Source organism: Squalius cephalus (assembly GCF_949319135.1).
Source record: "Squalius cephalus genome assembly, chromosome: 2".
NCBI lineage: Eukaryota > Metazoa > Chordata > Actinopteri > Cypriniformes > Leuciscidae > Squalius > Squalius cephalus.
In genome coordinates this window covers 2,903,224-2,922,241 of record NC_137123.1, presented here as the reverse complement: position 1 = coordinate 2,922,241, position 19,018 = coordinate 2,903,224, and the positions used below count along the sequence as shown (strand labels likewise).

Below are 19,018 nucleotides of genomic sequence, written 5' to 3'. Positions count from 1 at the left end.
AAGATTATGTATGTCTCTCTGAAGAACTTCTTGACTGGTCAAAATGGTTAGACTGGTAAACTGGACTTGGTTGAATGCAGCATATTATTTACACTGAAATACTAAGAGAAAAAGCTCTTAATGAAACAGAAGCAGATTATTAATCATCATAATATTGATATATAAATAAATTCTGTAATGTTAGAGAGTATGCTTTGTTAGGCCAGTTGTTTTCTACATTTGAATGGTCTCTGTAAGAATCTACAAATCATTTGCTGGTGTAAAGTTCAAGTTCAAAGTTTTATTTGCCATTTGCAGAGCACAAAAAGAATTGTACACATACATAGGAATTGTACTGCATCACCCTTAGAGTCAATATATATATATATATATATATATATATATATTAGTGATGTATGTCTCGAGACCGGTCTTGGTCTCGAGACCGGTCTCGAGACCACTTTTACGTGGTCTCGGTCTTGTCACGGCCTTGACGGTCTTTGGTCTTGGTCTCGGACCTCTTGGTCTTGGTCTCGGACCTCTCGGTCTTGTCTGGTCTCGCTGTCTCAGACCGACATAGTGGTCGGGGGATTTAGAAATACAATACTACAGTATCCACGACGACACAACGTTCGATAATGCAACATTATTATCCGCAACGGAACGGATTGAAGCGCGCGCCGGATTGATGACAGTGCGGTGTGTGCGCGAGCCACACGAGAAAACATTTTATCCGCGCCACTGATCGCAGCGGCAACGAGCACTTTGATCACTTGGTTTAAAAAACACATATCAGTGACATGATGGGTATTAACTTCATTCAGGAGTCATTCATTTTGGGTAACTGCACAACTACACAACTGACAGATGACTTTGAGCGCACCGCCAACGGTGTGTGTGTTGTGTGTGTAACCATAGCGACAAAACGACCAACTTTCGGATCCCGCACTTAAGCCTATAATTTCGTTTTTAAAAATGTAATTATGTATTTAAAAGTTGCAGAATGGGTTCATTTGGAGTCTGAGACTCCGAAATCGGCAGAGATAGGCAGGCATTTGCTTGGATGAATTTGTGTCTTTGATATCTCTAGAGATACAGATTACAATGAGCTCACAGTCACACACATGACATGGTCTGTCTCTGTATTGTTCTGCCTGTGTAGTTGAAGTAATACCATCTAATATGTATTGAATGTAAACTGCGGCTGAACCCTATGCTGCTGTTCTTGAATTCACAAGTTATTGCTTAGCTTCAACTAGTCTGTTTTTTTCCCCTCCGGTCTCGACTTGGTCTCGGTTTTGGTCTCGACTTGGTCTTGGTCTCGACTTGGTCTGTCTTGGTCTTGGTCTTGGTCTTGTCTTGGTCTCGATACCCTCTGGTCTTGGTAGTGTCTTGGTCTCGGTTTAGGCGGTCTTGACTACAAGTCTAATATATATATATATATATATATATATATATATATATATATGTATGTATGTATAAAAGTATAGATGTCAAACATTTTACTCAGTTACAGCCAAAAACATACTTGAAAGTAACAAAATTTCCACATTTAACTGTACTAAATTATTTAAAAGTAAAAAGTGAACACTTATCAGCTTTTTAAATCAACTTTTAAAACTTTTCTTATTTTACTATTGTAAAAAAATAAAACATTGTAAAGAAACCTGTCAAACTGGTTATCGCCATATTATCATTGTTCTGATTATGTAAGACTCTGACTCACCAGACATTAAGCTTAACCAATATCCTGAAACCTGAAACCTTTCATCTTTTCAGAAGATGATTTTACTGCGGTTAGACATTTGAAATAATGACGTGATCCACTGAAGACTGTCATGCAGGTATGGAATGACAATAATATATAATATAATATATATTAATATAATATATATATAATATAATATAAATTATATATTCTTCTAGGAAATTCTGCTTTATTCATGTCATTGGCGGTTTAAAAAAGGAAATTTAAATTTGTATGATTTAGAATTAGACAAAAACGAATTTTCAGTCATTATGGACAGATGTAAGTCATGATGACATATGACTTTATACTTTTAAAATACATGAAATTGTAATGGAGAAAAAAGTTTTTATTTTTTCCTTGTAAATGTAGGAGTAATAGTACAAGTACTCAATAAAAAAATAAAAAAATTTCCCTAAAATAATGCTTTAATAGTAAAGTACATTACCTCAAATACTTTATTACCCTAATAAAGAACACCCTCTGACATGTTAAAATAATGAGTATGTCATTAATGAGTAATGAATGTTAAAATAACTCGAATTCAATATTTCATGGCAGTATTTTGCTTATTGAACACATGCCTACCAAATGAAGTCACTCATTGCCCCACTATGTAAGGGATACGTGTGAAGTCAATGGCCCAACATGAGGCATAATCTCCTTGTCAGAAATGATCTATATTATCATAAAGAATTATAAACTCATATTATACTAGGCTACAGGATACCGTATACCTCTGTTTGAGAATCAAACTGTCCTTATGCAGTGCACCCAGGGCCGTAGCTAGAGAATTCGGGGCCCCACTGAAAAAATACTGATCCCATTAGTCTGTTATAATTCATAAATAAAAAAAGTAAACATTCAGAAATTGACAAGAATGCAGTCAAATAAAAAAAATTTAATAATTTATTGTCTTTTTTAAATAAAGATAAAATGGAACTGGTAATATAATTAAAGGGATACTTCACCTCTGGAAAGATGAATGTGTATTTAAATTGGGTCGTTTATGTAGTAGAAATGTGAAATTTTATTTGAATTTGGAGCTTTCTAGAATGAGAAAAGCCAAAAAATGTATTTATGGCTCATGTAGATGAAAGACAACAACTCCCAGAATGCACTTGCTTCGCTGCCCAACCACTCCCAAGCCACGCCTACCGGTTAGAGAGCAGTTGAAAACAACAAAGCTAAGCTACTAGTCTCCGTTCATCTGCCCGGGTTTTTGAGATCGCACAAAATGTCCGGGATTCGGCTTTTGCGTTCTATAGTCGTCATTCATCATGTTTACTGTGGCGAGCAGGAAGAGGCTGAGGGGCCGCGGGAGAACGGCGCGAGGCCGGTGGCGTCATTACTGATAACGCACCATCTCTCACTGAGGAACAGGAATTTTCTTAGCAATGGTAAAACGCACATCAACCGATCACTTGTTTAGCGTTCATGTAAACACTACATTCAGATTCACCAATCGGAATGAATTCAGTTAGATTGAAACAAAAGGTGTGCATGTAAACAATGAGTGGCGACTGCAGAAAGCAAAAGCCATTTTGGACGACCTCGATGGCCAGACATGTCTGGGAAAAAGAGGATGTTTGGTAACTCCATCCCCTACTACTCAGCTTTCTCCACAGAATAAGAACTCGATAGCTTAGCTTCCAAATAAAATATGTCTGACACTGCACTGTACATTCTGTGAGTGAGATCCCCCTATGGGCAGGTTGAGGACATGCGGGACAGCTCCTCCTACTGGCTGTAGTCTTTAGCCTCTGGCCAAAAAATCCTCTGATGACGCAAAATGATGATTTTTGCATCATTGGAGGATTTTTTCCAGACAAAAAAATACATAAATCTCTCGTCTCAGGGGGATATGAGGTTGGGAAGCATGGTAATTCGAAAATACTACAGGTTTTCTACTGATACAAAGCTTAATGCTAAATCCTGAAGTATCCCTTTAAATAAATCTAATAAATGAATCATCCAAGTGCAGTGTGTTGTATTGGTGTTTTCTTGATGTAATAAATACATCATCAGCTTGCAGGTCAGGAGCATAATGCAATGCGTCGTGACTCGTGTCAATTTTTAACTCCATTTACAATAGTGTAAAAGACAGGAATCTTGAGCACGTAATCATTCGGTGGATTGTGGTGCGCAGCGATAATGAAGAGTGACAGGACCGCCAGGCTTTAGTTGATGGTAGTTTTCTTATTCCCAGCAAAATAACAACACAGCCTGTCTTTAAGAACATCTTGATCAACTGGGATACAACAACTCTCCTGGCCTCGCTCTCCTTCTGTTCATGGCATTTCTGGTTCCCTGATTTATGTTTTCAGTGAGTGAGTCAGTCAGTCAATCTCCTGCTCTTCCACCAAGTTCGTTGTTAACTGCTTCAACTCTGATTGGCTCTGTTCACGAGCTGGGGCGGGACTTACAATTTGATTGGGTCTATCTGATGTTTGTCACTGACTGAATAATTAATAAATACTTTAGATCGGACTAAACCATTTATAGGGAGGTAAGAGAAGCAGATATTTGGAAAAAATATTGAACCAAATTGCACATTTTTGTGGTTGTCATTTAAATCTCAGGCATACAACTAATTTAAATATTAGAATTATTCATACAACAGGGGCCTATATAGTATAACTGCTGGATTTTGTGGGTCCCCTGGGCAGCGGGGGCCCCTATAATTGTCACCACCTTTCACCACACTAGCGACGGCCCTGAGTTTGAACTTAACAAATCAAATCCCAAACACCCCATGCCTGACAACAGATCTATTCAGTATACATACAGTTCAGATAATGTTGTTGGCTATGTCTAAATGATCCATGTTTGTAACTACAAAACTCAGTTCCAGTAAAACTGGGACAATGTGTAAAATGTAAAAATAAAATTGACAAATACTTTTTGACTTACTCAATTGAAATGTGTCCTGAGTGTTGTTATTATTTTTAATTGAATACTTGAATACTAGAAATGTGATCTTGTAATTTAAAAGATACCTATATATATATATACATTCCTCTTTCCTCCTAAGGTACAGGACCATGATGGAAACATTAAATGAATTAGCCCACCTGAGAGACTCTGGGTTCGGCAAACCCTGGCCCAGACACGGACTCAAACTCCTCTACTGGTTTGCCAATGACTGTTTTTCTTTTGGCAATGACAACGTCATGCTCTCTGAATGTGACCCAGCCGATGGTGATTTTGGATTTCACTATTTTGAGAACAGATATGACGAATATGGGGATAAACTTCTTCCAGAGATAGATTTCCCTTACTATGTGGTTGGAAATCTAAACATTAAAAAATATCCAAAAACTGAAGAACTTCCTGAATACGTCTCAAAAGACAAATCTTCTGACGAGCACAACAGCAACACAGACCGCATCATTGTCAGTCTTTCCCAAAAAAGACAGTTTCATAGAGTTTATGCGACTCAACACCACAACCGCTCAAACTACGATCCAAAAGCCACTTACAAGATCTCCAGAGGCCTCCTCATGATCATCAGGAGGATGCGTTTAGAAGAGTTTCTGGAGAGGATGGGTTATGATACATATATACAGCCTGTCTTACCAACACCTGTCTTCAATTACAGGCCTCAAACTACAAACACAGTCAGACCAAATTTCACTGCAATCACTCCATCATCCAGTGATTCAGATGACAGTGAGCCTCCTGAAACACAGAGAAATTACACCACGACACAGATAGATGAGGACAAGAAAACAGGTTGCTACACATACATACAGCCTGTCTTACTAACACCTGGAGTCGATTACAGGCCTAAAACTACAAGTACAGTTAGTCCAGATTTCACTGCGGTCACTCCATTATCCAGTGATCCAGCACACAAACAGCCTCCTTCAGCACAGAACAATGACATCAAAATCCAGTTAAATGACAACGAGAAGACAGGTTATTACACATACATACAGCCTGTCTTACCAACACCTGTCGTCAATTACAGGCCTCAAACTACAAACAAAGTCAGTCCAGAATTTACTGCGGTCACTCCAACATCCAATAAGCCTCCTGCAACACAGAGAAGTGATACCGTAATCCAGATACATACGCATACACAAAACCCTTCAGAGAACCTAGACATGAAACAGGGATTCTTGGAAAGATTCTGCACCATACTTTAAAACAAACTATCTTCTACTACTACTAACTAACTACTAACTTAGGGACCTTGTCCAAGATGTAGGATACTCCATATTGGTCAGTCGTATCAGACATGAAATATCTGTGGATGAAACTGTGACCAGAAACACTATTAACTCAGTTGAATGAAAAGCAATAAGCAATATGCATTCACACAGTTGTTATGAGCCGAATTTATTTGTCATTTACTTGACAATATTTGTCATTATATTTGTCATATTTGTCAAGTTGTTGTCCCAAAACCTTACAGAGAACAGGTAATGAGTGTTGCACATGATCATGAACTTTCTGGTCATGTTGGTATTCAAAAAACATACGATTATTTATTGAAGCATTTCTTTTGGCCTTTGATGAAGTCAGATGTAGCCAAATTTTGTAAGTCCTGCCACGCTTGTCAAATGGCGGGCAAACCAAATCAAGTGATTCCCCCAGCCCCACTGAAGCCAATACCAGTGCTGGGTGAACCATTTGAGCGAATTCTGATTGACTGTGTTGGACCATTGCCCAGAACGGAGTCTGGAAACACTTATCTTTTAACGTTAATGTGTGCGTCGACCAGATTTCCCGAGGCAATACCGCTACGTTCTCTCAAAGCTCCTACGATTGTCAAAGCAATTGTTAAGTTCTGCACTACATTCGGAATGCCAAAATGCATTCAGTCGGATCAAGGCACCAATTTTATGTCCAGAGTGTTCGCAAAGGTAATGAAACAGTTAAATATCAAACATCAGGTATCCAGTGCATACCACCCTCAGTCACAAGGCGCTATCGAACGCTTTCATCAAACATTAAAATCAATGCTTCGAACCTTCTGTGTTGACCGTGAAAAAGAATGGGATGAGGAGATCCCGCTCTTGTTATTTGCAGTTCGTAATACTACCCAAGCGTCACTTGGGTTCAGTCCCTCTGAGTTAATCTTTGGACACACTGTGCGTGGTCCATTGAAAATTTTGCAAGAGCAAATTCTTTCTTCTAGACATCTGTCTTAAACTACCAGTGTTCTAGATTATGTCAGTGCATTCCGCGAGCGACTACACACTGTGTGGGAGTTGGCAAAACGCTCACTCTGTTCAGTCCAAACCCAAATGAAAACTCGCTATGATCAGAAGGCTGTACAGCGTTCATTGAAGACTGGAGACAAAGTTCTCATTCTACTTCCAGTGTCAGGTTCAGCACTCCAAGCTAAATTTTCTGGCCCTTATGAGATTAAGGAGAAGCTAGGAGATACTGACTATGTTGTTAATACCCCTGACCGTAAAAGGAAGTCACGAGTTTGTCATGTTAATATGCTTAAGGCATACGTGTCACGTTCAGATTCTAAGGAGGTTAATATACCTGTTGCTACGGTTGTACCAGTTACTGTGCCATTGTCAGAATATTCACCTGAAAGTGATGATTTGAGAATGAATAGTGCCTCGTTCTTGTCTGCTCGTTTACTAAACTCTGAAACTTTGGCAAACTTATCAAAAAAATTGTCACATATCTCTATCTGCCCAGGCTGATATTACCAATCTTATTACTAGGTATCCGACCTTGTTTAATGATTTTCCTTCAACTACCCATGTAATAAACCATGATATAGATGTTGGTCTGCACGTCCCAGTTAAACAGAATGCTTATCGTGTCAACCCAGTTAAAAAAGAACTAATGCAGCAAGAAACTCAGTACTTGCTAGAACATAATTTAGCAGTTCCTAGTGCCAGTCCATGGTGTTCACCATGTCTACTCGTCCCTAAGTCAGATGGTACCTCAAGGTTTTGTACCGACTATAGGAGAGTTAATGCTTTAACCAAAGCTGATTCTTTTCCGCTTCCTCGCATGGAAGATTGTGTTGATCGTGTAGGTAATGCTAAATGTATGACTAAACTTGATCTGCTTAAAGGGTATTGGCAGGTGCCACTAACAGAGCGAGCATCTGAAATCTCTGCTTTTGCCACCCCTGATGTGTTTCTACAGTACCGAGTAATGCTTTTTGGACTTCGCAATGCTGGAGCTACCTTTCAGCGTTTAATGTCCATAATGTTGTCTGATGTGTCTAATTGTGAAGCTTATCTTGATGATGTTGTGTGCTATTCAGATACGTGGGAAGACCACCTCAGAACCTTGGACAATGTCTTCAAACATCTGAGAGATGCTAATCTCACACTGAACTTGTCAAAATGCGAGTTTGGTTGTGCCACTGTTACGTACCTAGGAAAGGAGGTTGGTAATGGTCAGGTTTGTCCACTTAACTCAAAAATACAAGCTATCCTTGATTTCCCAGTTCCAAAGACTAGAAAAGAGCTCCGTCGATTCCTTGGAATGACTGGATATTACTGCTGTTTTTGCAAGAATTTTTCTGACATTGCTTGTCCTCTCACTGGATTATTACGTAAGGCAGTCCCATTTAAGTGGTCTTCGGAATGTCAATTCACTTTTGAAGCTTTGAAAACTTTGCTTTGTAGTGCCCCTGTTCTTGCTGCCCCCTGTTTTGAACAGCCTTTCGTCTTAGAAGTTGATGCTAGTGGTACCGGTGCGGGTGCCGTCCTACTTCAGACAGATGCTGCTGGTTTAAATCACCCAATTAGTTTCTTTTCAAAAAAATTCCACAAGAATCAGCTTAACTACAGTATCATCGAAAAAGAAGCTCTTGCCTTAATTCTCGCTGTCCAACATTTTGAAGTCTACATTGGTTGGAGTTCACAGCCTGTTACTGTTTACACTGACCATAACCCTCTTATATTTCTTCAACGCATGTCAAATGCTAATCATCGTCTTATGAGATGGTCACTAATCTGCGTTTATGCGTCACATGCCAAAGTTACAACTTGAAGATATGTCATAAAAAGGGTACCGACAATGTCATTGCTGATTCACTGTCCTGTGTCAATCAGTAAAACAATATGTGTTTTATTTTGTGGGTGGGGGTGTTATGAGCCGGAGTTATTTGTCATTTACTCACTGATTCCATTCTGTCCTGTGTATTGTCTGCGCAGGTGCATGTGCTTGTTTGTGTTGCAGGTGGGCGGTATCTGGTGATAATTTGTTGGACGCTGCGATTGGTTCTCCTCTACACTTGATCCAGATATAAGGACCGCCCAAACAGTCAACAAGGCCGACTATTGTGCCATTGTTGATTGTTACCACTTTGCTATTGTTTGTATCATCGTCTTTGCTAGTGTTTCGTATCTGAGAGTTTGTGAGTGTTTATTTGAGATTGTGCTGTAAGTGATATTTGGAGATTGTGACTGTGATTTTGAACCCCTGTTTATCCTTGTTAACTGACCCACGCCTGTTTGACAACGATTTTGGATTCTGTTTTGCATTGTTTGCTACGGACTTTACATTAATCTCCTGTAAATATTTATATATATATTTTTGCCAAATTAAGGGAGGTAGGGGGTTTGACGCCATTTTATTTTGTATATCTTTTCACATTGTTTTTGGTTTAGGGAGGTAGGTAAGTTTAAATTGTATTTTGTTTTCTTTTGTTTTAGGAATTGTAGAGGTTATACAAAAGATTGTTTTTGTTTGTTATTTTGGCCTTGTCTGCCCCTGACGCTTAAACCCTTTTGGAAATAAACGCATGTTATTTTTGATATCTCTCTGGTGGTGAGACTCATTCCTTTTCCTGTTACGGCTGACCCACTAGTGGTCGTAACACAGTTGACTTGAATGTTTCAATATGTGTTGACACAAATTACTCTATTTGAATGTTTCATTGATATAACATGACACAGAGATGTTAGAAAAATGCCTCATGACATCACTGTGTGATGACATAAGGAACCACTAAATCGTTTTTTTTTTTTTCTACAATGAACAAAATTTGTTTATTGTAGGTTCATCCCTGTCTTAGATATTAAATGCTAACTGAGATAATTCCATTCTAAATGCATGTTAAGTTTTATTTTCAGAAAATGCACTGACAGATGACAGAAGAAAAGACTGGCACATCTGTTAAAATAAAATTCCCAATAATTGCAAAAACGAATTGCAGGACTCTAAACCTCAATGTGGCCCAGAGTAAATCCTCTGTCACAATTCTTGACTTTGAAGTGGGAAATCAAAACACTCACAAGAGCCTCCAGATTGGAAACCATCCAACTTTGTGCGTAGATGAGCATGTAAACTACCACCAAAGAATGTTTTAGCCCAGAAAAAGCCTTCCTGTGTGAAACTAAAACAAATCTTGAATGTAAATGTATTTATGTAAATAAATTCAAAGTTTAAATTCGGCAGAAATGACCATCCCTTAACCCAAAATGTGTTCTATTTACCCAGCCCTTGGAGTGTATGTATTTGTATACACATTTATATGGATTGGTGTGTGTATGTGTGTATTTAGGTGTGTATGTATATATGTATATGGGTATATCTGTATGTATGTATAGGGATGTATATGGATATGTATGGCATGCGTATATGTACTTATGTAGATACATGAACGGAAGCTGTTGATTTTTAGATATTTACTTATTTTACTATTTTTAGTTATTCACGGTCTTATTTTAAACAATAGATTGGAGTGTTTTGCTTGAACTAAGGTATTGACTGGCATTGTTGATGGTATGAAATGTAATGTAAGTCAATTAAGTGTGTATGTGGGCAAGTGAATGGAGGTGTTTTTGAGTTTATTATGCTAATTAAGACATTGCATGGTATTTTGTAATGTATAAATATTCCGATTATTGATTGATGGCTAGTTATGTGAAATTTGAACCGAGGCATCGAAGCTTGTGTCGAGAAAAAATGGGCGTGCCTGATGAAGTCGCGATTCAAGGCTTGTGTTGTTAACGTGAAAATCACGTGACTAATGACAAACCAGGCCTCGGTTCATGTGAATACGTCATCGGTTTGGTCTGAGCAGAGCCCATCTACGGAGAGCCTGGCCACTCCCTATTAAAGGTGGTATCAGCGATTTCAGGCCCAAACATAAATGATCACATTCATCTAATATTTCGCTAGCTGCACGCCCATAAGCATGCTGTCAAAAAAACGCGTCTCTCTAGGTAGCCTAGGCTCTGAGATCTGCACACAAAAACAGCTGTTTTCAGTCTGTTTGGCCAAATAATCAAAACCCAAACAAATAGTGTTCCAACCAATCACCGACAGGGGCGGGTGTTGTGAGGTTTTCGTGTGCAGCCGTCATAGGCAGCCGTGCACGAGCGCAAAACCTCACAACACCCGCCCCTGTCGATGATTGGTTGGAACACTATTTATTTTGGTTTTGAGTGATGTTGATACCAACTGTTTTTGTGTGCAGATCTCAGAGCCTAGGCTACCTAGAGAGACGCGTTTTTTTGACAGCATGCTTATGAGGCGTGCAGCTAGCGAAATATTAGATGAATGTGATCATTTATGTTTGGGCCTGAAATCGCTGATACCACCTTTAAGTCCTATTGTACCGAATTTTGGTTGTATTTCCACCAGAATTCCACTGGGGGCGATCACCCATGAGTGCAGAATGAATGGGAGTCTATGGAGCTAGACGGCTAAATTTGTCAAATCTCAGATTTAATTGTAGGGTTTGCAAGTTCAACATGGGTTATAGGTTGAAAGTTAAATTAATGAGTACTTATGTCCTTTCGACATATATAGCACCTATAGCGCCATAGACCTCCATTCATTCTCCACTCGTCCTGTGAGCGCCCTCATGTGGAGCCAGAGTGGAATTGCAACCAATTCAGGAGCCGGAAGTTTACAGAGAGTGGAAGTTCTCCCCTTATTAGACATTCTCTGGTAGGACTCATTTGTTCACCACAGCGGCCAATACAAACCAGCACAGATTCGGCTACATAATAAGGAGCTTAATTTATTATTATTATTATTAAATGTCATCTTGTTGTGTTGTTGGGTGCAAGAATCTATAAAAAATTAATATGCTGTATCTGGAATTTTTATTTGTAAAAAATATTCACATCATTAAAATTGCACCATAATGTCACTCTTTACATTGTCGTCTTCTTGGTGCTGACTAGGCAGAACTTTGGATCGTACCACAAAAGTCTTGCCATTCAGCACATAGTTATAGTCATCTAAAGATATGCCCTCAGTTTCTCTTTACCCCTCGGTTTCTCTATCTGGTAGGTGTAGAAGTCAGGCCACTCAACTGCAGGTAGCATTAACGTTAATCCTGTCAGAGTGTGTACGGGTCAGCCAATCTGGTTCCGTCCGTTAAAATTAACTTTTGCAAATAACAATCGCAGTCCTGGACCTTACACATTAAGATAAAATCAGATTTTCTCCAGTTATTGTTAAAAAACAAGTTAACAAAACTTGCAAACTAACGTTGGTGAAGCGGCCAGAGGGATCATTCTGCCTCCACCTAAGCTCCGCCCACAGAAAACATCACCATGTTTACTAACTGAAAAGGGGTCTATAGTTCTCCAAAAGACCATTAATGTTTCCAAGATGTCAGAGTTTTTTAGGCCACATTTACACATAGCCGGGTATTTAGAGAAACGAATATTTCTCCCCCTCTGTTTTCAAAAATAACATTGTGCACACAACATCGTTTTCAAAAAAGTTGTCGTTTACATCAACCCGCATAAATACAATGGGCGGCAGTGTAGGGAGAAGGATAAAGCCATGCAAGCCAATCAGAATCCTCAAAATCGACAACAACGAATAGCACGAGCGACTTCCTGTTCCTTTCAAAACAACAGACATGGCGCGAGGTTTGTTCGTGTGGACAGACAGCGAAGCAAATGCAAACAGGCCAAAAGCGTTTGCACAAAAGTAAAAATGAGTACCACTTTAACAGCATCCATGATCAAATAGTAGCCAAACAAACTCTAAACATAGGGCGCTCACATGACGTAAGCATTTTCTGGCGCATAATGTGACGTTTGAGAACCTAAAATCCCGTTTATCCCAGTTGACACGGCAACACATAACCGCCGTTTTCAGAAATCTCCACTTTGGCCGGAGTTTTTAGAAATAATCGTTTTCTGGGATAAAAACGGCGTTTTCGTGTAAATGACAGGCCAAAACGCAGGGAAATATCTGCGTTTTCCCATCGTGTAAACGGGGCCTTAGTGGCTCACGTCATCATCACATTCTCGAGTAACGCAACGCGTGTTAAAGGGACAGTTCACCCAAAATTAACATTCTGTCATCATTTACATGTTTCAAACCTGTATGACTTTCTTTCTTCTGTGGAACAAAAAAAATAAGATATTTTGCCATCTTTGATATCAACTGTAGTCACTGTCACTATGGGTGAATGAATATGTAATTTTTTGAGATTAAAACAGTCATGAATTTTCATTCTAACACATCAGCATACAGACATAATGCTTTCAATTATGGAATTTAATGAAGATTTAAAAAGTAATTTGGTTAGTAAAAAAACACATACATTTAGTAGATTTCTTTGTAATGTTAGTATTTTGTAAGATAGTCAAAGTTGCTATGTATATTTGGTTAAAGCAATATTTTTCCTGAATCATCACTAGAAAAGTCTTCAGTTTATATTTTAATGTTTTAAAACACATGCAGCTTGAGCTGACCGATATTTAAAAGTGGTAAAGCTTTTCTTCCTGAAGAATCGAGATGAATTCAGCTTTCACAGCATCACTTTGTTTGCGTATAATGTCACAGATCTTTCTCATGCACTCAAAAAAAAATGTGTCTAAACATAAGATTTATGTATTTGAATTGCATAACAAATTTCCATGCATTTAGTTTACATAGTTTTAACATAAACCAATCAATAATCTGAATGTGATTCATATTTTTAAGTCATATATAAATGAAACAGATAAGATTTATGTTATTGTATTAATAAACTGAATTTGATTTATATTTGTCAGTCATATGTAAATGAAACAGGTAAGATTTATGTAATAGTACACAGAAAAACGCCCATGTTAAATTAACACTCAGTTAATGAGCTCAGTGTTCATATGTGTGCACACTACAGAGTTAAAGCGGTGTTGAAGTTAATGAGATAATTAAGTGATGATTGAGGATCAATTATGAACACCTGCTGTTAACAAGCAGAATCACTGAAGGAAAGAGAAACACAAGAACTACAACTGACTTCAGACACAGCCTTAGATGAAATCAACTGAAGAGAAAAGAAGACATTAAATCTGTGAAGATCTCAGCAGAGGAGGATTAAACAACTCCACAAACAGCATTACCAGCTTCACTTATTACTAACCAGACTGACTTTATTTCATTTCCGTTTGAATGAAATCAATAGTTGTATTTTAAAGTCACCATGATGGTGGTTAGCGTTTGCTTTAGTTGGGCTCTTGACCATTGACTCTTTAATATAACATTTTCTCTGGCTGCTATAATTACGTGGTTATAAAACACGTTTTTTGCAGTGATATCCTCATATTTATGAAAGGATTTTGAGTTAAAACATACGGTGACGCATTGCTGCCACCCATAGGCGTAATTTGCGGGTGGGACGAGTGGGACATGTCCCCACCACTTTTGAAACATCTCACGGCACGAATGTACTAAGGATGGCTGAAGCGAAACAGTCGTTCCGAAGCTTTGCGAGATCCCGAAGCGCAGATGTGTCGAAACACTGATCCGAAGCGTGATTCGAAACACCCATGTCACGTGACTATGGCCAAACGAAGCCTCGAAGTGTTTCGCTAAGTGTTTCATCAGGTGTGGTCCGCCGAATCAGCGTTTGATTGGAACGGTCGGGAACAGACCACACAATCGCACATCTGTATAAAAGTGAAATAAACGCATTTTGACCTCGTGGGTTTTTGTGAGAGGAGTTTGACTTTGAGATAGCGGATTTTTGGTGATATAGTGACATAGTGCGATTTGATTAGTTATAGGCAATTTAGACTTACATTTAAATTTACACAACACATTGACTGATAGGCTAGAGACAGACAGAGTATACATATAGTGACACATTAATAGATACATAGATATAAATATATATAGACAGCTAGATTAATAGATAGATACATATAGATAGATTACAGATACATATATAAATACATATATTATAGATAGATACATATATAGATAGATTATAGATACATATATAAATACATAGGCTATATTATAGATATATACATATATAGATACATAGATTATAGATACATATCTAGATACATAGATCGATTCATCTATAGATAGATTTGGATAGATAGATAAAATGGAGGCTCCCCAGAAGAGATGCCGTACATCTGTGGTGTGGGAGCATTTCCATTTAGAAACCCCAAATAAAGTGAGATGTGTGTATTGTGATCGGTATCTAGCCTACTGCAACAATACATCATCCATGATGCGCCATTTGAGGAGCACTCATCTGCCATTTTGCAGGGTGCAGAGGATGGCATTCCCCCTGTACCTAGGCCTGCTACTGACACTGCTGGGCCATCTAAGCAAGGTATGCATTGTTTGAAATATAATTATAACTGAAATATAATTACAACCTTTTGGGACACTGTTTATAAAGTTTATAAGTTATATAAAGCACTGATTATAAACACTGGAAGGTTTCCAAATAATGTAGGCTATACTTTTAATAGATGTGCACTAATTGAAGCTGTATTTTTCCAATGTATTTGTCTGAAAGTATGTTTTGTCTTCTCTTTTAAAAGTCAGACAGAGGGAATTGGATGAGGCTCTTATAAACATGGTGGTGAAGGATCTGCAGCCCTTCACCATCGTGGACGATGAGGGATTCAGGGAATTTGTGAACAAGCTTGATCCAAGCTATGTCCTCCCATCCCGGAAGGTGCTTAAAATAATGGTCAGCGAAAAGTACAACAAAGCCAAGGAGAAGACAATGGAGGACCTACAAAAGGCCGAATTTGTTAGCCTTACAGCTGACATGTGGTCCTCCATTAATATGGATGGATATCTTGGTGTGACTTGCCATTACATAACACCAGAGGCAAAAATGGCAACTGTTGTACTGGGTGTAAGGAGGTTTTACCAAACCCACACAGCCCAGCATCTCATGGAGGCTAAAGCCTTGCTAATGGCTGAGTGGGGAATAACCTCCAAAGTTCAGTGCATGGTGACTGACAATGCATCTAACATGATCCTAAGTGCCCAGCTACTCCACCTTCGCCATGTCCCATGTTTTGCGCATACTTTAAATTTGATTGTGAAAAAGGCACTAGATCAAACCCCAGTCATCAATGAAATACGCCAGAAGGCCAGAAAGATAGTGGGGTTGTTCAGATCCAGCTGCAAAGCAAAGGACAAGCTTGTGGAGATGCAGAGCTTGATGGGAAGACCAACTCTGAAACTGATACAGGAGGTTGACACGAGATGGAACAGCACATTCGACATGCTACAGCGCTTGTATGACCAACGTGAAACAGTGGCTGCTGCACTTTCCAACTTAAACAATGATACTGCTCCCCTGACAAGTATTGATTATGACATTATTCAACAATCATTGTCAATACTACAACCATTCAAACTCGCAACAACAGAGATGTCAGAGGAAAAGAGAGTGTCTGCTTCAAAGCTTATACCACTGTACAGGATGTTGCAGCACAAGCTTGCACAGAAAAAAGGAAATGCAACGCAGGAATCAACTGTTCAATTAGGTAGGCCACAATGACCATACTACCCATGTGATTGGCCATAACTGTCATATTATTGTCATTAATATAAATATGTGTTTCTCCTGTTTTGGCTCATAGGCTCACATCTGCAAGAGGGTCTGCACTCCAGATGTGGAGGTTATGAGAGTTTTAGAGCCTTGGCACTGGCTACACTGCTGGACCCAAGGTTCAAAAATGTGGCATTTGGAAATGCTGCCAAAGCCCAGGAAGCTGAAAAGCACATCACACTGGAGTGTGCTTCGCTGATGCGTTCAAAACACAAATCCTGGTGAGCAGTTTCAGTCTGTGTTATGTTATGTAATCTGAATCATGTAATATAAAATATCCTTCATATATGCTGTCAGTTTAGGATTTGTTACTAATTGCTGTTTTCATTTTTATTCAGACCCATCATGTCAACATCACACCCATCATCATCATCATCATCATCATCACCATCACCATCACCATCAACATCAACATCAACACCAGTAGAAACACAGGACAGTTTATGGGAACTTTTTGATACTCGCATCCATCAAACCAAGATGATACACAATGCTACAGCTGATGCCACAGTGGAAGTGAAAAAATACATCAACGATGCGTATTTGCCCAGAACTCATGATCCACTAACTTACTGGAAAGAGAGAGCAGTAATCTTTCCACATTTGTATGTCCTTGCAAAAAAATATATTTGTATGCCAGCAACAAGTGTCCCTTGTGAGAGGATTTTTTCCAAGGCTGGAGAAATTATCTGTAAAAAAAGAAGTAGGCTAAGTCCTTCCACAGCAGAGAAATTAATATTTTTGAATAAAAATATCTAAAAAAGTGAGACATTGTGGCTTGATTTCTTTTATTAATATTCATTTTTCATGACCAAAATAACATTATGCACAGTGAGGAGCCTATAGGTTACAAGCTTCACACATTAGAACATTATAATAATAAAAAAACAACACATTTTTTTAATGGCTCGTCAAGGTTGTTTCAGATCAACACCTGCAAGTGACCACTAGGTGTCCCCGTTGAGACGGGTGTCGGATTGATTCGAAGCCTCGAAACAATATGGCACATTTGGTTCAAGTGTTTCATTGGTTCACGAGGCCTCGATTTTGCCATCACTAGAATGTACCAATACAAATAAATAAAACATCTCCAGTCAACTAGCAGAGCATTCATTTAGTTCGTTTGGTAAATAAGTGGCGATCTAGCGCTGAAATGTGTTGTTTTTGAAATCAAGTGATCAAAGTGCTCGTTGCCGCTGCGATCAGTGGCGCGGATACTGTGTTCTCTTGTGGATCGCGCAGTCTTCCCAGTAGGGGTTCAGCGAAAAATCGGAAGCTGGCAGCAGGAAGTAGCTGCCACTGGCAGCTGACGTCAGCTGACGCTAATAACCGGAAGTCGGAGGTTGATGCCGCTTTTAGCAAGGCAAATAAATTATTATATCAATGTATAGATATAATTTTAGTACTTATTTAAATAAATTACTTAAATTTGTAATTATTTTGTAATTGGTTTAAAAAGTTTTATCAAATATAAATTAAGTAACGAAGATCATAGACATAGTACAAAAAAACAAACATTAAGCTACACTTGAAATTATGAATTTGTACGTGTATAAATATAATTTGTGTACATGTTTGTCAAATAATGAAATATATACATAAATGAATGCCTATATAATAATATTGTATATTTATTAAATGTACATAAACATTCATTAAACAAATAATGAAAGTCATGTCTAAAAGAAGAAAAAAAAAAACATTTTCTCAATGACCTTTATTTAAAAATCATATTTTGCTATCATTTAAGTTCAGTTTTACATTTGTAGTATTTCAAGACATTCTTGTCTTTGTTTTATAAAACAGCTGTAACTTTGAAAACAGGCTTGATATTTGTTGCTCTGAAATCGGAATGAACAACAATTCTGAACTAGATGTTAAAGTTCATAAAAAACTAAGTTGGCTTGAAAAAGAAAGTTTGAAAACGTTTTACAATGTTCTAGCATGGTTTAACATGATTTACAATGTTTCTAGTGTTAGGGAATAACAGCTTAAAGACCCAGGACCAAATATGATGAAAGAAGACCAGGAGTCGTGAGGTTCAATCAAATAAGTAAAAATTTACTGAAGAATAGTTTCATCGGTAGAGCCAGGCGTCAAAGTCTCACGGGGTCGCAAGCCAGAGACTCTACTGTACACAAAATCTCACACCAGTTATACCATTTCCAAGGGCATGATTGACATCAGTACATACAGGTTGGCTACTTCTCATTGGCAAAAGAACAAAGTTAAAACAATTCTACACTTATGGATAGAAAGGAGGGTAAGTCGACATTGTCATCCGAGTCCAAGATGGTCCGGTGATGACCTCGGAGGTCGTAGAAAGGCGTCTTGGGGTCAGCTGCTGCATATCACAAGACCTGCACAGAGCATTCAACACACACACACACACACAAACACAATGGAATCGCAGTTCCTCCAAAAGTAGTACAGATAATGTTCACTTTAAAGAAATACACATAAAAGTACAATTCTGTGAATCAGATCACGTTTAACCCCTGTAACCTTAAGATTAGTAAGAAAGA

The 19,018-nt window shown here is 38.4% G+C and overlaps 1 protein-coding gene across 1 annotated transcript; it reads left to right on the top strand.

The window, feature by feature from the left end:
• Window positions 1-15,401: 15,401 nt before the first annotated feature.
• LOC307154779 (E3 SUMO-protein ligase ZBED1-like) lies at window positions 15,402-16,718 on the top strand (the record flags this gene model as incomplete). The annotated part of the gene is made up of 2 exons (XM_079864865.1): window positions 15,402-16,428; window positions 16,525-16,718. The coding sequence occupies exons 1-2, from the start codon at window positions 15,501-15,503 to the stop codon at window positions 16,716-16,718; spliced, it is 1,122 nt and encodes a 373-aa protein (XP_079720991.1). The 5' UTR covers window positions 15,402-15,500.
• Window positions 16,719-19,018: the final 2,300 nt, after the last annotated feature.